Source organism: Trachypithecus francoisi, unplaced genomic scaffold (assembly GCF_009764315.1).
Source record: "Trachypithecus francoisi isolate TF-2019V2 unplaced genomic scaffold, Tfra_2.0 Lachesis_group8, whole genome shotgun sequence".
In the NCBI taxonomy this organism is placed as follows: domain Eukaryota; kingdom Metazoa; phylum Chordata; class Mammalia; order Primates; family Cercopithecidae; genus Trachypithecus; species Trachypithecus francoisi.
The window spans coordinates 42,209,564-42,232,734 of NW_022681473.1; the positions used below are offsets into that span (position 1 = coordinate 42,209,564).

General features: G+C 34.3%; 1 protein-coding gene across 4 annotated transcripts in view; it reads right to left on the reverse strand.

Moving 5' to 3' along the window:
* The window catches only part of GAS2 (growth arrest specific 2), a 187,530-nt gene that overhangs the window by 78,684 nt on the left and 85,675 nt on the right, over positions 1 to 23,171 (reverse strand). For all 4 annotated transcript variants that reach the window (XM_033204651.1, XM_033204648.1, XM_033204650.1 and 1 more), the window contains 2 exons: positions 14,405 to 14,546; positions 2,692 to 2,755 (listed from right to left, as the gene is read on the reverse strand). In XM_033204651.1, coding sequence (XP_033060542.1) covers positions 2,692 to 2,755; positions 14,405 to 14,546 — 206 coding nt within the window. The remainder of the gene's footprint in view (positions 1 to 2,691; positions 2,756 to 14,404; positions 14,547 to 23,171) is intronic.

Here is a 23,171-nt window from a genome sequence, read left to right on the forward strand (position 1 = left end):
TTCTTACTTAAATGTTCAATCTATCCTACTGGTATTCAACTGTTTACCATCACGTCACACACTAAAACAACAGTAGCACCATAACTGTTGAATAACTTATTAGGATTTTTTTTATTGCTGGAAGTACACAATACTTCACACCATCCAAATGAGTAAAGAAGATAAAAGGCCAAATTTGCAAATTAAATATTTTTATGTAAGGGGTATCTTAATCCTTGTGGATCTTCTTTTGTAAAATCCATAATTTAGTTTTTGGTAAAGTGAATAATCACTGCTTTTATCAGGTTGCATGGTAATGAAGCACGGTCAGAAATGGAACAACCCCAAATCACAATTTTAAAATATTTGGGTGGGAGGAACCCTTCATATAATGTATCACCTTGAAAATGACAAGGCCATTATAATTCACTTTCATTAACTAAGATTTTAATTTGTTGTACATCCTGTAACAAGGGACAATTTATGCCAGACTCGGAGCTGGAGGAAAGGTGATCCTTAAAGGCATTTTATAATTGGGCAGCTTGTCTTGTTCTTTGATGGCTTGCCTATGATTAAATGTTTATTCAGCGGGCTCCCTAATCAGAGTGCTCATGTAATATAATACATAATAGCAATATATAAAATAAAATCCAGAAATAAGGCAAATGCTATAAACGTAAATTGGAGGAAAATGTATAAATCCCACCTAATTCTAGAGATAGGATAACCCCGTCTGTTTACTTCTGTATCACAACTTTCAGAAGCAAGATGCTTATCTGATGAAATATTTAGAATATTTAAGTAGCAAAAAAGAAGTTTTCTTCTCAATTCTCTCTTTAAGTGGGAACTCTAGACAATCCATATTTCTTTTCTTTTCTTTTTTTTTTTTTTTTGAGGCGGAGTCTCGCTGTGTGGTCCAGGCTGGAGTGCAGTGGTGCCATCTCAGTTCACTGCAAGCTCCACCTCCCAGGCTCACGCCATTCTCCTGCCTCAGCCTCCCGACTAGCTGGGACTACAGGCGCCCGCCGCCACGCCCGGCTAATTTTTTGTATTTTTAGTAGAGGCAGTTTCATCCTGTTAGTCAAGATGGTCTCGATTTTCTGACCTCGTGATCCTCCCGCCTCGGCCTCCCAAAGTGCTGGGATTACAGGCGTGAGCCATGGCGTCCGGCCAGCTTCCCCTTTCTTAAGCGATAGATGCTAAGTCCTTGGTTTTCGCTTGACTCAAGGCCATTTGTCTTCCAGGCCAGAAGCCCCAAGGTTTGGTGGGGGAGTAGGTGTGGCAGGGTCCTAGAAGCAAGAGGTGTATCTTTATCCTGCTCCTTCACAGAACCCAAGTATGTGACAGCAATCAGAGAGAACGAAGTCCTAGGAAACAGCCAGATGCCAAAAGTTTGAACTCTGCCTGCGCAGTAGACTTCTGAGAGCACCAAGACTAGAGAGCTCTCCCCCAGAGGCCTTCCCACAATTAACTGGGAAGAGTGTGAGGTAAATAGAAAAATCTTCACATGTCTCAAATTGTTTTTTTTCACTCCCTGTTAAGGTAAGACTCAAAAATATTCAATTGAATTGAAAAACATTAAAGCAATATTTTGCACACCCAATTATTGTGGCAAAATAAAATGTATACCCGATGCACAATTCATGAAGATTATATTGATATGATGATATAAAGAACTTGAGGTTACATATTGTGATTACAGGTTAATTTTCTATTGGATCAAAGAAAGGTCTATTAATTGGCAGCAAGTTTTCTAGCCATGTTGTAAATTGCTGGTGTGCTCACCCATTTTTTTCTTGATTTTATTAATAAATTCTTTGAGAATATTCATTCAGTGTTAGTTCTCACTTTATCTTACTTATTCATCTGATCTCAACCCTAAAAGTACACTGAGATGTGGATAAGAAACCATTTTCTAATTAATCTTAAATTTTTAATTTGCATCAAGACTTCTTCAAACGTTTGTATCTTCATTTCTTGTTCTTTGGGCTTCACGGACTGGCCAGAAGCCCTGTCTGATGGTATATGCAATATAATAAATGGGAAAACATGAAACCAAAGCAAGTAGGTTTAGCTAACAGAGTTCCTTCCTCTGCTTCTTTAGCTATGATTTCTGCAATTAATTCTTCTTTTGTCTTCCTACAGGAAAAAACAGGTTTCAAAGAGGCTTCTACATAAGGATAACATTCTATATTTTTTCTAATAAAAACATAGATAATTTTAAAACTACCATCCCAGTCAGAAGTGGAAACTAAAAGAGCAAAATGTTGAATGAGGGAAAGTAAGACAAGGAACAAAAAGGGAGGCTGAAAATGATTAAAAAGTAAACAGGAAGTGAGGAGGTTAAGGAGGAGGAAGATAGACAGAATATAGGAATAGACTTCCACTAAGGAGAACTGTCATATAAAACTGCATGTACAATGTCCTCTCCCACCCCCAGGAAAGTTTTGGAGGGAAAAGGTATTTTATTAAACGATATTAGCAAATGCTTAGACTTAGTGGCTTTGACAACAAGATCTTGAGGTTAAGAATATTGGTGGCACACTTTTAGTTTGGTCAACTGCTGCCCTAAAGAAGTTCATATTATCATTCACGAATGAGTAGCTTCTCAACATCCAGGTTAAACATGAGCAATGAAAAGCCAGCAAGCTTCTGTGTTGCTTGGATGCTGAAATCGTCTAGTCTTGACATAGTTGCAGTGGTTTGACCTACCTGGCTGCAATCCGGCCAAGCTCTAGCAGACAGAGACACACTTCTCTGGGTTGCTTATGGAGGACTGAAAGACAAGACAGAGGCAAACACCTTTACAATAGAAGGAATAAGCAGCTCAACAGTACTGGCTTGCCAATGACCCTCATCCCTCATGCTCCCAGGAAAGGTTCTAGTCTTCATTCTGACAGTCATAGAACCCATCGCATTCCTCGATTCACCTAGCTCTACTAAAAGTTCAAATACGTTCTCAAAACTCTGCCTATGCTTGCTCTTGAAAGCTATTCGTCTCAGGAACTCTCACCCCAGGTAAATCTCACCCTAAAATTGTTTTCTTCAATTAATGAATATTGGTAAGTCAATATTGGATACCTATGTAGCTGTAATTATGATATCTGTCAATAATTGATATTTAAAAACACAAAACACAACTATGGAGCAAGAGCTAGTCATTTTAATATTATGGGCCTACCTCCAACAGTGGTTTTAGCAGGAAAAAAATGAAATAAGGATAAACATTTTATCCAATGTTTAACCAATGCACCATCAGCCAGTTTTGCCCATCACAGAAGCAAATCAGAAGGTTATACTTTGAATTGATATTTCTATTATAATGTGATTAATTAGTGCATTTACTTTATTGCTAGACATTCAGTAAAGTTGACAAATCATACTTGTTTTTGTCGAGTCTACAAGAAGAGCATGTAAAAGAGCATACTATTCTCTTTTTTAAGCAAAATGTGGGGATTTTTACAATATTCTTTTATTCAGCACTGAATAAAGATAAGAGAGATTGGAAAAAATTTACACTTAGAACAGTCTTACACTGATAAATAATATTCCAAAAGAAAATATTAGTTTATTGATTGTTTATGAATAGACTTTAAGCAAAAGAGAATATTGCTTTTATTCTTAAACACAGAATTCTGTAATAATTTAACTTGCCAGTGTTAGTCTATTCACTTAACTTAAATATTCTAATTCCTTCTTTCTACAGATTATGATAGTGGCAATATTTGATCCAGTGTCAGCACAGTGGAATTTGCTGGGTGTGTGTAGTAAATAGAATAAACACTTTTACCTGATTGTAAAAGTATGTGATTTCATTTGGTTTTAGGGAGACATCCAAATGTATTATTATTTGGTTATAAAATGGCATTTTAAAGCTTTTAAAATAAATTTGAATCCTACCAGAATTCTAATGCCACCATTAAATTTTAAATCCCATAACTAATTATGGAAAATCTGAATTGCAAGATATTTCTATTACTGATAACACAACTTTTAGATTCAGATGACCATTAGTAAATTGTCACAAAGTCCTAGTTAGGGAATTTTTAATTACTTTTAATTAAAAGAGTTTAAAATGAAGATATTTACTACCTCCAGTTTCAAATACTGTGGCTAGAATGATATCAACTTCATAAGGTTTAGCATATTAAATAAATTCCAGCACACAGCAACCTAAGGGCTGTAATATCACACAGTCATCAATTTCATACAGAGAACAATAACACATATTACAAAACAGAAATAAACAAATGAAAATGGATCTTCCTGTTTAGATCATCAATTTTTTTCTGATTCAGATTTTTTTTTTAACATATCCATGGTACAAAATAACAAAAGGGAGTTTTGAGTGGGAGAAAAAAGTATATAAAAACTGAGGAGAGGAGGACTTTTAAAGCTAATGCTCTCATCCTAAGTAAAAGCTGTGTGAAGCAGTGGCTGCAGCATCAAGAGCTTTGGATACAATGTCATGCATTTCTTGATGACAAGAGTGTCAAAATCTAAAAACTATTAGTTAACTGACTAAATTGTGTCAATGTACAGCTAATAACCAACTATAAAAGGTAATACCTGATAATAATGGTTCTTTAACCAACTTACTGTACATATTCTGAGTACTAATTTGGAAAATCAAATTCATTCTGAAGAAAAATAATAATGTGAGTGCTATAAAAAAGACAATTTCACATGTAGGATGCATCAATACTGTGTATTTCTTTGCTTCTTCATTTACCAATTTAAAACAGCTTTTGCATGCCAAAACTCAATATCAACTCTATCATAGACTCATTAGAAAATCAGTTTGGCAAACTGAGAAGAAACTGCATGATTCTCCATTTTATTTCCTTAACAGAATCAGCCCATTAAAATTTAAGACAGATAAACCTCTTCCCCAGCATCACTTCTTAGGAAAATGCTAACAGAAAAATGGTGTTTTACTTTCAATTTTTTGTGTAAATATCACCTTTTAATAAAGCAATAACATTGCTTTAAAGCACATCTGTAATATTACCTCACATATTAATAGCTTTTCAAATAACGAATATACCAAGCCTGGCCACTAATGGACCAAAAAAAAAAAAAAAAGACTGATTGGTGACCAGTAAGCAATGACTTAGATAAATCTGTAGAGTTGCATAACTTAGCTCAATACTTAGGACAGAGAAAGGCCTTAGTAACTACTATGCCTTATAAGACAAGGAAGATGATGGGTTATGTGGTGGTGGTGATAGGGGTTGTGATGCTGAACAAATTGAATAAAGGCTAACGTTTTACCTAGCATCTTTGGAAAAGGAAAGAATTTAAATCATGCAAATATTTAATTGCAAAAGCAAGCACTCTTACCTTGTTGCTATAAAATTTAAATTCAAATGTCTGTATGTAGTGTCTATATTATACTAAAAAGGTGACTTTTGTTGTGGCACTAGAGCAAGTTCTAAACTAAAGTTAATAGATGAAAAGAGTATAATGGCTGTGTAATTCAAGCCACAAAGATCTGAGTGTGAGTATGAGCACTAATATTTGCTGGTCATGTTATTTTGAGAGGTTATTCTACAAAATCACATTTTTCTGCAGGAAAACAATAATGCCCACCTCATAATATTTTTGTGATGATTAAAGAAAATAATATTTACTGTTATGCTTAGCATGGTACTTGGCATATAGAAAATACCTGCCCAATGTTAGTTTTTTTTTTTTTGAGACGGAGTCTTGCTCTGTCGCCGGGGCTGGAGTGCAGTGGCCGGATCTCAGCTCACTGCAAGCTCCGCCTCCCGGGTTCACGCCATTCTCCTGCCTCAGCCTCCCGAGTAGCTGGGACTACAGACGCCCGCCACCTCGCCCGGCTAGTTTTTTGTATTTTTTAGTAGAGACGGGGTTTCACAGTGTTCGCCAGGATGGTCTCGATCTCCTGACCTCGTGATCCGCCCGTCTCGGCCTCCCAAAGTGCTGGGATTACAGGCTTGAGCCACCGCGCCCGGCCCCAGTGTTAGTTTTATATTTTTTCTTTTCATTATTATGATTTTATTTGGTTTAGTCGATTAACTTAATTCACTTTTTTCCCCATAGGCACTTTTTGTACATCATAATGTGTCAGTTACTAGACAGTGAGAGAAACTCTGGAATGAAGAAAAGATTACTGTTAGGAGATATAATTTTGATTGATTCTGTTATAATGAGTATACATTAATTTTTATCTTTTATATTATATCAGATATAGTTAATTTTAAATTTAATCAAATTTCATGTCAAATGAGTCAATTTGGCCAACATAGAAAGATATAAAGCAGATATCCTTCAGCGATTACAAGTTGATGCTAAGTATAAAGTTCAAGTAACAATTGCATTAGGACGTATATCAGTTTCTGAAACACCAAATATCTTGCCTTTAATTTTCCTTTGTGATTAAATTTAGTAGAGTTCACTTTTAGTAATTATTTATGTTGATTATGTATTGTTTATTTTAGAAGATAAAATAACTGAATGTATACCTTTGTCAAGATGAGTAGACAGGGAACTTTCATTGTATTGTGTTTGTACTAAAGCCCTTGCATCCAGTCGTATGTACTAGTCATTTTAAGCACATTTCGTCATTTATCTTTTTCAAAAGAGCGTCTAGTTACTTTAAAATTTATAGTAGGAGAAATTTTCCCCACTGTATCATTGTAACATTAACAGTCTTTTGCTTTGAGTTAGGGGTAGAAGAGAGGATTGCTGTAGCTTTCCTCTGAACAAATTCTCTTCAAAACAAATAAAGAGCTCCCCAGTCAATGGTGATTATTACACAAATGGTTTTATCATTGGTGGCTTCTTTTTAAATAAAAAAAACCATTTCAAGAAAAGCATAATGTAAAACACCTCTGGGAAAAGTAACACAGGTTTCCATTCTAAAATATGTGGCAAGAGACTCAATCTCATAACCTAGATTCTATAAAAAAAATCTCATGGGCATCAAATGTCAAATGGAATGCTGCTAGCCCCAGGAATAGAAAATGAGGCCTTCCACTAAAGCAAGAGGGTAGAATTTCAATGTCACAGAATCTGCAAGGATAAAATGCATTGGACCATGAATGTATAGTTTAGCTAAATATATTAAGTTTTAACAGATGGGCAAAGAAATGAAAGCATGAAAAATTGTGTTGTCCATTTGGTTTCTATATAACTAGAGGTTATAACATTAATGGTAATGTTGAAGAAAATTGCTTTTTAGCCTTTTATTTAGTAAGGAAACTTGAAAAATATACTTTTGGATAAATGTTGTTCACTTATAGGAATATCATAAATTAATGGCTGCCTACTTTCCCAGAGTAGAAAATTGCTTCTAATATGCCAAGGAGAGTGGTATAATCTAGAGGTCAGAAGAATTGGGTTCTACTTAAGGCTAATTTCTTCAACAAGTGCCATGTTTTCTACTTGCTCTTCTTTATAAGGTAACCATACAGTTAAGAACACTTGGTACCTGGCAAACACTCAATAAATGTTACTCTCTTGCACTAAAGTGTGACCCACAGACCAGCAGTATTGGCATGGCATGGGAGCTTGTTAAAAATGCAGATTTGGGGCCCTATCCAGCTCTAATAATCAGAAACTACATTTAAACAAATTTTCCAGGTGATGCATATATAAAGTTTGATAAGTACTGTATTAATCAATGTTATAATAATAAATAGTGGTTATAATTCCTACATCTGTTTTGCTGAAAATATTTAAGTGTGCTTTGATATATGTAACATGCTCTACAAATGTGAAGGATAACAATGGTGTTGGTGGTGGTGATGATGATGATGATGATGATGATGATAATGATAAATGGAGGGGAAATAATGTGAGTGTTGGATTAGCCCTTAATAAATATTATAGGCATTTCTCTCCTGCAAGAATCTGTAAGATATATGAAAACTTTCATGCTTCCCAAGAAAGTGAAGACAGTCACAAACTACTTTCTGTGTCATGTCACTCTGAGTAAGACCCACACAAAAATCTGTGAGGTTAAATGTAGGTGTCAAATAGGGATAGTAATTTGGGGCTATAAAACTGATCTGAGGCTAATGAGAAGAAGGAAAAAGCAAACAAAGAAGAATCTCACAAGCTCAATAATCATATGTGTGAGTATCCACATTTCCCAGAATCACCAGTAAAAAAGATTTAAAATGGAATATGGCATCCCTATAAATCATTTGAACAAGGAGCGTCCATTCATAATCTCATCAGTAATGGAAACCCTACAGAGTAGAAGGTATTTCATTGCCTTTGCCCCAGAGTTGAGAAATATCCTGGAAGAAAGAATGCTCTTTCTCTAGCACCCAGTGCCCAGGTTGAAATAATGGATTAAGCCACCATCACTCAGAACAGTAATGAGAGGTGAGTCTTTTCTAAGTTGGTGTATATTTTTTCCTTTTGCTTGAAATAATTCTAATAACATCTAATATGAATGCAGACAAAGTATATGTTTCTATAACAGATGGGGCATGATTTTTGAAGGTGAATGGAGTTGAATTCAAACTGTAGCCAGGCCATTTAAAAGTTGTGTAACACTGGGCAAGGGATTTAATTGCTCCCTCCTGCATCTTCCCTGGCATAGGGGAGAGGGCCAGATTTGAAAAGGGTTGTCTCAGTTGCAGAGTAAAAGTGAATTCAAATGCTGATGAAGTATGTACTTCATAAAACAAAAATATGTTAAAAAGCAAAAAGTCTAAAAGAAAATGATCCTGGGAAATAAATGAATATAAATAATCCAGGGCTGAATGAGTATCCTGAAATTATTTTCGTAAATTAATACTAATAAAAGTAATATAGCTTTTTTTCCACAAAAATACTTTCATAGTCTTCAATATAGACAAAAACAAGAATAAGGAGTGATTTATCAAACACTTAAAGGCAGGCATAGATTCTTTTTCTGATGCAACATGTGACTTTAAGAAATGAAATGGAAAATGCTAATATTTAAAAATCCACACACAAACCTTATTACTTCAGGTAGACAATGTTTGCCTCTGAAGCAAAATGCTGGCCAGTGTTCAAAAAAGCAAAATATTCATAAAATTCCTTATCAGAATGATGCATCAAAAGAAGACAGTACCACACAGCAAACACAAACACAGAAAATAAAAAGTTTTTAAAGTTATACTCAAACAAATCACACACATTTGCATGCTACACCGCAGATAGCAAACCCTTTTCTTGTTGAGTAGATTCTTTCTCAGAGAAATAGATGAAGCATAGTCACTGGATTCCAAGTCCTATAATTATTCAATAACATAATGATATTGACACAATTATAGCAAGCAAAAAAAGTGTGTATTTTTAAAGTACTTCCCCATTCCTTTTTTCTCCATCTCCCAGCTCACCAGAATGTATATAAATAAAACAAAATAAACAAATCTCTAGCAAAAAAAGTTAACTTGACAATTTCTTAATTGATAGGCCAATGTAAATTACAAATAATAAACTGTACAGAAAGACTAGCAGTAATTTAAGAAAATGGTTACTTAAAATATCTTATTAAAAAATGACATAAAACCATCAATTTTATGATTCATAATTGAAAACTCTTTTTAAGTTTGAAAATAAAGCATAGATTTCTGATGTTAATTTAAATTGTAAAAATGAGCCCCATAAAAACACTCAATATCATTTTAGAAAACATGCTTAAATTTTTTATTTAAATGAACATTTGAAAAATTACTAAATTTACTGTTAGGAAGATTATTGATTAATACAGTCCAATACCTTTTACATTTCGGTGAAACTGAAAATATAAATGCTTTCACATCTAGAGCCTTCTATTGATATATATTTTTTAACACTACACTAAAAGTTAATTTCTTATAAAATAATTATTGGGGTCTCTTTTGTTTATAGACTGATCAACTACATAATTCTGAATTCAACAAAATATTTATGTTCATCTTTTTACCTTAAAGCACAATCCTAAATATTTTAAAGGAATCAAATGAAACTGTTATTCATCTTAATATATCAGAGTAATGAAAAGAAATGTTTCTCTTGTCACTTGTATGTCAACATGGTTTGAACAGCAGGAGTCAGAGTGAGGGTTATATGTAGACTCTTCTGGTTACAACATGCTCCGCAGACCACGCAAAAACCTTTGTTATGATACAACATACAATTCTGTAATCACTGAAAATATCAGTTTAACTTCAACAATGTGAAAAATCCTTTTAATATACTGATGTATAAAATTTTATGTCAATAAATCTCTAGGCTAATTGGTCCAATTGCATAATATAAATCAATTGTTCATGTTTCAGATTACATGCCATAATTGTTCACTATCTTAAGTTTGTTTGTTAATAGATAATTAAAGAAAATGATATAATTTACAACCTAATTACTATTTATTTTTCTTTCAAAGTCTGAATATTAAATGTTATTGTTACATATAGACACAAACGGGTGCTCTCATGTTAATCATATATCATATTTTCCCATCTCCTTCAAGAATATTATCTTTGGATGATATCTATGGATGACTACAATTTGTTTAAGCTGCTACCAAATATCATAGGTTCCAGTTATTTTTGTTGATGTTTCAGTAGACATTCTGGTTCCTATCTGTTTTAATTGCCTTTTAATACATTTTTGGAAGCAGAAGAACTTAATTAAAGTGTATAAATATTTCTGAGGTCTTTGATATATAATATCAAATTGCCTTCCAAAGAAAGCATGCCAATTTCCAATTTTCTTCAGCAATGTATGGAAGACTCTGATGTAATATATACTTACCAATACTAACTATATAATTTTCTTTTTTTTTTTTTTTTTTTTTTTTTTTTTTTTTTGTTGAGACGGAGTCTCGCTCTGTCGCCCAGGCTGGAGTGCAGTGGCCAGATCTCAGCTCACTGCAAGCTCCGCCTCCCGGGTTTACGCCATTCTCCTGCCTCAGCCTCCCGAGTAGCTGGGACTACAGGCGCCCGCCACCTCGCCCGGCTAGTTTTTTGTATTTTTAGTAGAGACGGGGTTTCACTGTGTTCGCCAGGATGGTCTCGATCTCCTGACCTCGTGATCCGCCCGTCTCGGCCTCCCAAAGTGCTGGGATTACAGGCTTGAGCCACCGCGCCCGGCCTAATTTTCTTAATTTAGCTATTTTTTCATAGCTTTTATTCACATCTACCTTATTACTAAAGTGTCCAACATTTTAATATCTTAATTGGATTTTTATAAGTCTTTTAAGAATAGGTTCTTCATGTCCACTTTTCTATAGGTTTATTTCTGAAACAATTCAGAATGTAGCAAACATATGATCTAAGAACTGACATTTTACCGAGGAAAAATTATCTCTAAAGAATGCCACAGAGTATAAATTGCAGGTTAAACCCTGTATGTGGCATAGGAAGTTACCTGCCAAGCATAAAAAAGACAAGAAGCATGACATAAACATATGGAATTAGTTGCTCTCCATTCTCCCCAGTTCATCCCTTGCACACCTTCCCTCACCCACTGAGGTTTCTTGTCATTAGCTGTTGTGAAAAGAGAACAGTGAGTTGTGAATCAAGATCCTCTAACAAATACTTGTACAAAAAAGCACTGCAACAGAGGGTAGCATATCAGTTGCCACAAAGATAAGGATGCTTTATGCAGGCAAAGACCTTTGAACAGCTAAACACAGAAGCCTCTTCATACACACTCTCCAGTGATCTACTTTATCATTCAAACACATTTTTTTTTCCCATTCATCAGAGCATCTTTTCATTTTATTTGCTGTTCAAAACACTAGGACACAAAGGATGTGCTTCATCTTCTGTGCCACTGAAATGAAATCTTGAGGATAAAAAAAAAAAAAAAAAAAGTCTTGCCCTAAATTTCCTTTCAAAAGTGAAGTGCAAAAAGACATCAAGCAGAGGACGCAGTGTTATTGTTGCAAGAAAGTCAATTCTGCAAGTAGAGTCCAAAGCCATCAGCAGCGATTCAATCTCTTCCTCACCCACAATGAATAATAATAATAATAATAATAATGAAAACAAGGAGAAAGTGTTCCACTTGTGGAAATGGAACTTCTTATTGTGCTTCCTCCTGATTATCATGAACATCTATGAGCACAGCTGTTTCCTTTCTCTGACTAATCCTAAAGTCAATGCCATAATATTGACCCCCTTCTATTACATCCCTAGAGCCTATTATATATCACTTTGGGTTCTATTCTGAGCAGGAGAAATTGCAAATTTATCTTTTCATTGAGCACTAACTGGAAAACTTAACTAATTAATTTAACTTGGTACTGAGAAGTTTACAAATGATTTTTAAATTTTTATAACCTTTAAAAATTGTACAAAAATTTTTGTACAATTATATATATATAATATAAATTATGGACTTTTTATAATGTCAGAATATATTTTTTCAAACAGGCTGAAGAAGTAGGGCATCTAAAAGTTCTTCCTGACATAATTTTGTTTGCTACAGAGTATGCATTTATATACCAGGGTCATTATATAAGTTGCTTTAAACTTTATAATTTTAGGGTAAAATGTATTATTATTTGAATGGGGTTTATTATTAAAAGCCATCAAAGTAAATACCCATTAGAACCTTCACCTATAGTGCTATTTCTAGCAGAGAGGATTTAATATTAGATGGATTCTTTTCAGTGTCCATAGGAAAATTTTATTAGTTTGAATAACCAAAGAAGTCATGGACAATGAGAAAATAAGACAAGACCATATTTACATTCATAGATTTTATTAACCAATTTAGCCTATAGTAATCACTGAGAAAATATTTCTTTAATGAAAAATTGTACAATGAACAGACTAGCAAATTAACGATAGTTTCTCCATGTGATTGTTCTTTGGTAATTCAGAGGCACTGTAGAATTTTAAATCGTGATGTTAATTGTCCACCCGTGCAGAGTGTACTACTTGTTACTAAGATTTGATTTTATGGCTATATATTTTTACAAGATCTTAACATTTACCAGATCTTGTAAGTGATTTTATTTAATTGTGCAAATAATTCTTCTATACCCCCTTCCTATAATCCTCCACTCACGTGGTTTCCTACAAACCTGAAAGTTAAAATTGATCTGTAAATTAACCACAGGACTGAAAAACAGATATTATCTATGTACACACACATCTTCCACCAAATTTTTTTACTTTGATATGAGGAAATGGTAATAATAATCAAAAGCTGATTTATTTACTGAGCATTTCATGAGCACACTATTGTATACAGCAGACTACTGTGAGATTATTGTTTCCTTTTTTTAAAATTCAGGTCTAGAATATTCCCCCAGGCTAAATTTATGCTGTTCCCATCTTTGCTAAGAGAATTTTCAGAAACTTGATGGTATTTCTTTGCCATATCACACCAACTCCTCTGAGAACAAATACAGATTTCCTTAAGCATATAAAATGAGTAAGATTTCAGCTGTTTCCATAAATTTCCTAGGTTACACATAGGAATGGGGCCTAGGGGCAATAGGCATTTTGGCTATTTGGAAGGTAATTTGTATACTTGTTCTCTCTGAAGGATGCTCAGCTTACTTTGATATTAATATTTAGTATTGTATGACCTATTAAGTCGATTATTTAAGGCTTCAGGCAAAAAGAAAGCAAAGGATTTTTCTCTAGATGTCTCCTTTCTCAACTTGGTTGCATTTTGCAAAAATGAACCTTTAGTTCTATTATTTTACATATTCGAGTTGTACTGTGGTGGAGCCTACATGGAAAGTTTCAACATTTTATCCTAGTATATGGAGTGGTATTGAAACACTGAATGCTCCAATATATGTTTTCTTCCAAAGAAATAAGCTCATTCTATGATTTGGAAGTGACTTTGCCAAAATCCAACTAGAAAACAACTACAGAAATCTAGACAGTTATCTCAGTAGGTGTAGGCACTAAGGTATCTGTCTTTTAATTCAACATCTTTGATGATATCAACCTCTTGTTATCTTGCCTGATTTTTAACTCATTAAAAAATAAATAAATGAACTAATAATCTGTAGTTTCAATAAAGGTAGAGCTTATGGGCAATAGTGTTTCCATACTGTTGTAGAGGTGAACAGACAAGAGTGCTCTTGCATGGCTAGAACATGTGCCTGGCTAGAACATGCACAGCTACCCTTTAATCCAGATCAAAGTCTGGGGGTAAAATTTAGCCCTGTGTTTTCCAAATACCCACAGTTTTACACTAATGGCCCTTATATTTAGCTTGGAAAGAACTGTGCTACTTCTGTTTCTATTCTTGTATCCATGAGGTAACCAATAGTAAGAGGGCATATTCATTTTTCTATTTTCAAAGTATCAAGTTAGCAGCAAACCTGCAAGTTTTCAACAAACTCAGACTTTTTAAGCTGATAATCTGCAAAATGACATCATACAGAAAACTTTTTGATGGCTATACTGACAAAGACAGAAGATAACCTGAGTATCTTGTCAACTAAAATTCTGAAGGAAATACATACCCAAACCTTCCGATTCAAATAGACATGTTTCATCCACCCCTAAATCTCGGCACCAGGATAAGAAATTTGCTGTATTGTCTCGGGCAAAAAAGGAGCCCGAGGGTGCATTGGCTTTGCATGGGATCTTCTTCAATGGTAGATTCTGAAAAATAAAGAAATTCATTCTAGGAGAAATCTGTCAAAGTCAACACAATGATGTTTTAAAAACATGCTTTCAACAACATGCTTTGGAATGACCTCATGCCAATAAATAGGCTTGTGAAGAACCTTAGAAAGGAAATATAATGCTATGCAATTAACCTGGCAGTAAGGGACTGAAAATGTGTTCCTGCAAGCACATATCCTTTTCTTTTTCGTACCTAGGAGGAAAGATAGTTAAGTACCTTTCTTAGCTCAGGCTGCCGCTTCTCTTTCTCTTCTATAATTTTTATGGACTTCCCTTTCATCTAAGCATTCTAGCAGTATTTTTCACAAAGTACTTATGAATGTATTTCTCATTGGTGAAAGAGGAATGGGAGAAACACAAATATATTATATGAATACGATATACATATAACATATATACACCTGCATTCTTACAGGTATAAACACATACTGTAAAAATTACACAAGAATTATAAAGTCAAAAGAGAGCAGCGGAATTATTTAACATCACAAGTCTCAATCATCAATACCAAGAAAGGGAAATGCTAAAAATAATGTAGTGATAACATTTGCTGTGTGTGATGGCTCATGCCTGTAATCCCAGCACTTTGCGAGGCCGAGGCAGGAAGATTGGAGTCCAGGAGTTAGTAACTAACCTGGGCAACATAGTATATCCTATCTCTACAAATAAAAATTAGCCAGATATTGTGTGCACCTGTAGTCCCAGCTACTCAGGGAGCTGAGGCAGGAGAATTGCCTGAGCCCAGGAAGTTGAGGCTGCAGTGAACCTTGATCATGCCACCACCGCACTCCAACTTAGGTGACACAGTGAGATGTTCTATCAAAAATCTAACATTCTACGACTTTTTTCCAGACTATTTTCTTTTAAACACAGAATATAGCAATAGCATATAATACAAACATAATTCTGGTCTGAACTCTGCTATCTGGCCATGAAATACATTGTTTACTTTCTGCATCATTTCTTTTCTGGGATAAGAAAGTGCTTAAGATAAGGGTGGGGGTGAAACTGGATAGAGTTTTCTGTTAACCATCTCTTAAAATTTTAAGCAGGAAGTCTCCCTTGGAACCATACCAAGTGTTATCTTTTTTCTTTAATAGAACATAACTTATTTCCATGACATTCCATGAAACTAAAGAATGTAATTCTTTGTGATGTGAAAGAATGAGCCATGCCTTCGGGTGAGCTGGGCTACATAGGACTTTGCCTCAACAAGCAAAAACATCAAAGGAGAAGCACTTTGTGATTTAAATTTATAAAATCTTTCTTATATTCACAGTGAACCCTTAAATACAACCAAAATATTGTTGATTGTTGAACTCATTTATGAGGATGGTTATAAAAAAATAAAATAGTGGCTTAGGTGGATTGGTGAAGTCCTCCCAACATGCAACTCTTACTAGAGTTCTTACTAGAGTTCCAGGGATTTTGTGGTTATACATAACAACTTAAAACATTCAGTTACTACATCACTCAAAATGCGTGTCTATATAACTATAGCTATATAAACCATATATAGGGTTACCTATATAGCAATATTTCTTTAAATGATTTTGCCCAGATATCAAGTAATGGTTTTCAAAAGAATGCTTTCCTAGATGAGTTATAAAAACAATCAGAAATAGTGTAGTATAATGTCTCCCATGTAACGTATTCATAAGCATTAATTAGCATGTATTGAAATTAAAATATGAATTCCTTAAGTCTAGCAATTCACTTCTAAGAATATATTCTACACATAAAATAGCATTCATGATTAAAATATATGTACAAGTGTATTTGTTGCAACACTGATTGAATAGGAAAAAACAAAAACACATCAAGAGAGCTAGTGGAATGACATATAATATATAAATACAATGAAACTCTATATGATCATAAAAATACAACATATGTACATGTATTGAACCAGAAATATGTTCAGAATATACTCTTAAGCAGAAACAAATTTGCAAACAGATATTTGTTCCATAATGTATCATTGTATGATGTATATACATGTGTACACATTAGTGTGTGTGTATATACATGCAATATAATTGGCCATACATAAAGTTAAATTGCATGTAAATATGTTGTGATACATATATAAATATTTACATAGTTATAGCATGTAGATTTAGAAATAATTCAAGAAGGACCTGCATAGTTGATAGTAACTGCCTTTGAGGAAAGGAATTGATTGATGTATCAAGGAACACTTACTTATTTTATATAATTCCAAAACAAGTAATAGGATTTTTAGTGTCTTTTATATTTTATCAATACTACCAAATTTTAAAAAAATCCAAGTAGTAGGCAAGTTATGTCAGCCAAAACATATTTTTAAAAAATCTGCTGAATAAAATCTCCAAGAGATGATGGTAAAGCTTTTTAAAGACATGAATAAGGCAAAAACTATGTTAGGAAAAGAACATAATTAAATCCAAACAATGAGTCACTTTAAGATCTACCACCTACATCCCTGGTGGGCAGGAAAAACTACATGTGAAACCACTTCAAACCAATATGAGTTTGCAGGTAAAAATTGTAATCTAGGAAGTATAAAATAAGTCACATAGCTACAGGCTTGCTAAATGACATGAGGTACATGATCTATGTGGCAAAAAGGAACAAAATACCCATTTTGCACTGAAGAAGCAAGAGATTGATTTGACACTTTATCCACCAAGGGGTACATTTTGGAAGAATAGGCATAAGTGACAAGTCCTCAAATATCATTCAGCCCACTCTTGAAGAATTTACAAGGACAACCACTAAGCGTGTAAATGAAAATAGCATTTACTTTCCCTTTACAAAGTCATGTACCTATCATATGCCAGAATCTCAGTATTTACTTAAAATTCAATGCAATCGTACTGGAAGATGGGAAAGTCATTTTAAGACAAATAAAATGAATGCTGGCTATTGATACTGCAAAACTGGGGAATTCCCAGTGTAGAAGAATTTAGCAGTAACCCTGATCTAACTACTTGGCATTTAGGTAATTTATGGGGTGTTTGCTTCTGAGGAAGAGCTGTTAAATTGAGTGTTCCCATGCCAGCTGAAGACTAGAAAATAGTAAACAGTGTGACTAGAAGCTTTCAATTTTCATCCAGATAAAACATTTTATTTGAGGATTTTTAAAAGTCACACTCATTAGTCCTATCAAGTCCATCACATATAACTAGAAATAAGGATCTCTGCTCATCAGGAATTTAAAAGAGAACCTTCAATAGCTCACCTGATATGTTTTCCATATTAGTTTTATTGAGCATATTGAGCAGTATTAACTGCTCAATTCTTCAAATAACTACAACATTTAAATTATATATTATCTTTGTTCACTCAGGAAAGTTGTTTTAGACAATATTATGTCCTCAAAAACGAATTGATGAATGAATGAATGAATGCTAGACTGCCTCCTCAAACTAGATCATAATCGACTTGAGAACAGGACCAAATACTCTGTATTAGAAGTTTTACATCCCCAAGGGACATGTTCCCAGGCCTTCAAAATTCACTAAGTTAATGGGATAATCATACATAAAATGCCTTCCAGAAATTCAGAAAAGCATAACTGAAAAATTTAATACTTTCAAACCTTTTCTGAAAGTTACTGAATATGAATAATGAATAGAAAACAGTCAAGCTGAACCTAAGTTGGACAGAAATTTAGTCTCACTCACTTACCAGCAAGAGTCATGCTATATTGTACAATAGCGTCTAAAGTGTAGGATTCAATATTTTGTGTTAGCAAAATGAGAAGTTATTACCAATAAGCTATTGGGATTGTGTGCAAGCAGTCAACAGGATGAACAGTAAAATTTCTAATATCAAGACTCTACTGATTTTCTCTCTTAACAAGATTAATCCAACATACATACTTATAGCTTCTAAAATACTGATAGCTTGGTTGATTGACTTATAAGAGAACAGTTATGCATTCCAAAAGGGCCCTTCCCATTCCCGTCAGGAAATAACCAAGATGGGTGACAATAAACAGAAAAAAATTAAATTTTCTTCTAAAGGCTGTTCTTACTAATTCAATCCACTGCTTTTCAGATTAGTTGCCAGGTAGGGCTCTGGAGTCCAATTACCTGAGTTCAAATTCAGCTATATTTCCCTTCATGCTGTGATTGGTAAATGTACTTAAAATCTGTATTTCAATCTCCTCTGCTATACGATGTTCATAAAACAAGATGTACACCCCATTGACTATGTGTATTGGGGTGCAAATTAAAGTGTATTAGTAAGTGTTCAGAAAAGGTCATCAATGCAAGTAAAAACATACTGAATATCTGTGATTTCCTTCTCTCGTATTTTCTTGCCAATATTGCATTATTTCCATTATGGGTATAAGAATTCAGACAGAGACTGCCAAATAATTTACTTCTTCTTATCTATACCCTAAATTTGAACCTTAGCTTCTGAATAGTTTTCTAATATAACTTTCTACATTGATAAAAATGTCCTATATCTGTGCTAACCAATATGGTAGTCATTAGCCACACGTGGCTTAACCATTTATTTAATTTATCAACTTAAATTCAAACACCCACATGTGGCTAGTGGCGATCATATTAGACAGCACATTCATGGGGGGACAGTGAAGCTATAATTTGGAGTTTTATAAAGTGTGGTGTTTGACTGCCTGACTAGCTTCCCTCCTAAATCATCTCCATGTCTCTCAACTCCCATCAAATCCAGTAGTTACCCTGGATGTAGTTACTAAGACATACAAACATGAAAATCATTTTCAAATATTGTACATATATGCTGCAGTATGTCCTAGTTATGGTGTCATGAAGCGCATTCATAACTAATTCTATTTATAATGTTATAATAATCTGCATCTGGAGAACCAGGATCTTATTTAGCATTACACTGCCACAGTGCCAAATATGGTGCTTTACACACAGGGGGTACTGACTTACTGTTTCCTGAAAGTTATGGTGGGAGTTGGGAGGAGGGTACTCGTGTTGTAAGTGCCTTCAGTGCTCTAGGTACACAACGTTTACTTTCATATGAATTGTCCTATTTAATTCTCAAAAAACACCACCAAATGAATTGGGTAGGTAAGAGAAGCGCCATTTTCCAGATGAAGAAATTGAGCTTATGCACAGTTCAAACAAAACCATTTGGTCTCTTATGCTCCTACACTTTCAACTGTTCCATGATAGCCCACCAACGCCTTGAAGGTAATATATTTCAACATTTGATTTATCTCCCAAATGTTTGTCCAGGCAGCATTAAAATAAAGAATCATATATTCTCTTTCACCTATTCAAGTCAAAAGTAAAAAGACTAAGAGAATGGTATCTTTAGTTCCCTCGCATTGTGCGAACTGAAAATTTAATACTGGTAGTTTAAATAATTCATTCTTCACAAAAGTTTAAGTCATACTACTCCCCTTGATTACATCAAGTAGACATTTGAGATATAAAACAGAAGAGATACATAAATGAAGACATGAGGCTTGCCAAGAACTAATGTTTTTTTCTTTTCCGAAGGGTATATAGAGTGTACTGTTCAAATAGGCAGGCAATAAAGTCACTCTTTCCATGATGAAATTAATGTTTCTGCCTGTATCCCCTTGCTACTTTTAGTTTCACTGTATATTTAATAGAAAAATAATCTCTTTCAATAAAATTATTTCCTTGAACATTCATAGTATCAAGGTGTCTAACTATAACAACCAAGTGGCTTGATAAATGATGAAAATATGGTCTTTAAGATAAAAATTATAGAAATGCTTTAAAAGGAAAAAAAACCTTTGTGGTACCCTAACCCTCTCCTGGGGACTCTCCAGTAAGACCCTGTGCCTCAAGCAGTGAGCTATGATTTAGGACAGTTGAACACACTAAGCTTGAATCCAAAATTGACCCTTTCTCCTTTTTCTGTCTCCAAGATAAATTCCACTTTATATAAAACAGATCTTACATCAAAATTTTAGTGCAATATTCATGCTGTAATGCCATAGGAATATTCACATGCATAAAAAGGAAATATAAAACAAGTTTCTCATAGCAGAGTTTTAGTACACACTTCTTCCTCTGAAATCATGAAATTAATCACTTAACTGACAAAGTTGGCAAATAAGTACAGCATTTTGAATTATCTGAAATCATCTCTGGCGTAATATAAACTAATATTTGAAATGAAGGTCAAATCTAGTCCTCAAGCCTCAGGCTTACAAGATGGACAATAAAAGTTACTATGTAAAGTAGTTGAAAACATATCTACTAAAAATCTGCCCATGGATGCTTATTGCAGTTCTATTCGTTGGAAACAACCAAGATGTCCTTTAGTAGATGAATAATAAAGAAACGATGGTAAAGTCAGACAATGGATTATTTGGTGCTAAAAAAAAAAAAAAAGGCGCTATCAAGCCATTAAAATACATGGTGGAACTTTAAATGCATATTTCTAAGTGAAAGAAGCCAATCTAAAAAATACTACAGACTGTATGATTCCAACTATATGACAATCTGGCAAAGGCAAAGTAAAAAGATCAGGGGTTAGCAGGGAGGGACAGATGAAAAGGTAGAATACACAGTATTGTTAGGTCAGTGAACCTATTCTGTATGACACTATATTGGATACATGTCATCTGTAAAAACACTGACTGTCTAACACTAAGAGTGAACCCTAAAAACTATGGGCTTTGGGCGACAATGTGTTAACATAGGTTCAATGACTGTTAACAAATATACCACTCTGGTGTACTTTCCACTCAATTTTTCTGTGAACTGAAAGCTTCTCTAATAGGTGAAATCTAAAAATGTTGAACTCATAAGGTCAGGGACGAGAACGGTGATTGCCAGGAGTAGGAGAAAGGGGTTGAGGTCCTGGGAGATGTTAGTCAAGGATACAGTTTCAGTCAGCCAGTATGAGTAAGTGCTGGAGATCTATTGTACAACCTGGTGACTATTATTAATAACAATGTATCACATAATAATTGCTAAGAGAGAAGATTTTAAATGTTCTCGTCACAAAAAAAGTAAGTGGGGTGATGAATATTTTAATTATCTTGATTTAATCATTTCACAATATACACATATATGAAAACATCACAAATACACCATAAATACATGTAATTTTTGTTACACGTTAATTATACGTTAACAAAGCTTTAAAATAATGTCTGCAGAAAGGTTACTAAGTCATTGATAGTTTAAGAAGCAACAAATGCTTCACAAAGGAGAAAGTACAGGAAGTTTGACAACAAAAGTATTCCTTCCATTTTTATATACTGTGTGTCTAATTTATTTTTATTTATTTATTTATTTTTTTTGAGACGGAGTCTTGCTCTGTCGCCCGGTCTGGAGTGCAGTGGCCGGATCTCAGCTCACTGCAAGCTCCGCCTCCCGGGTTTACGCCATTCTCCTGCCTCAGCCTCCCGAGTAGCTGGGACTACAGGCGCCCGCCACCTCGCCCGGCTAGTTTTTTGTATTTTTAGTAGAGACGGGGTTTCACCGTGTTAGCCAGGATGGTCTCGATCTCCTGACCTCGTGATCCGCCCGTCTCGGCCTCCCAAAGTGCTGGGATTACAGGCTTGAGCCACCGCGCCCAGCCATACTGTGTGTCTAATTTATATATCCATCCACATGGAATCATCATCAACTATGAAAAGCTTCTGTTCTCCCAACTAATCGTTTGCATATGAACACACTGAGATTAATTTCTTAAAACCTGCAAAAGTCTAGTTCTACACTTTAAAATTAAGTCAATTGGTGAGGTTATCTAAAAAATTTAAATAGAAATCTCGATGTTCATAATGAGGAGTAACAGAAAGATTTTAACATTTACTATTATTATTATTTCAATAGTTTTGGGGAGACAGGTGGTGTTTCATTACATGGCTAAGTTCTTTAGGTATAATTTCTGAGATGTTGGTGCAGCCATCACTTGAGCAGTGTACAATGCACCCATTGTGCAGTCTTTTATCCCTCGACCCCCTCCCACCCTTCCCCCAAAGTCCCCATAGCCCATTATATTATTCTTATGCCTTTGCATCTTCATAGCTTAGCTCCCACTTATAACTGAGAACACACAACGTTTGGCTTTCCATTCCTGAGTTACTTCACTTAGAATAATGGCCTCCAACTCCATTCAGGTTGCTGTGAATGCCACTATTTCATTCCATTTTATGACTGAGTAGTATTCATGATATATATATATATATCATAAATACATGATATATATCATAATATATATACATGATATATATATCACTATATATATACACACACCATATTTATATACACCACATTTTCTTTATCCATTTATTGGTTGATGGACATTTAGGCTGGTTCCATATTTTTGCAATTGCAAATTGTGCTGCTATAAACGTGTTGTGTAAGTGTCTTTTTCATATAATGAATTATTTTCTTCTGGGTAGATACTCAGTAGTGGGATTGCTGGATCAAATTGTATTTGTACTTTTAGTTCTTTAAGGAATTTCCATATTGTTTTCCATGGTGGTTGTACTAGTTTAATTTCCCACCAGCAGTGTAAAAAGTGTTCCTTTTTTACCATATCCAGGCCAACATCTATTTTTTTTTATTTTTAAATTATGACCATTCTTGCAGAAAGTGGCATCACATTGTGGTTTTGATT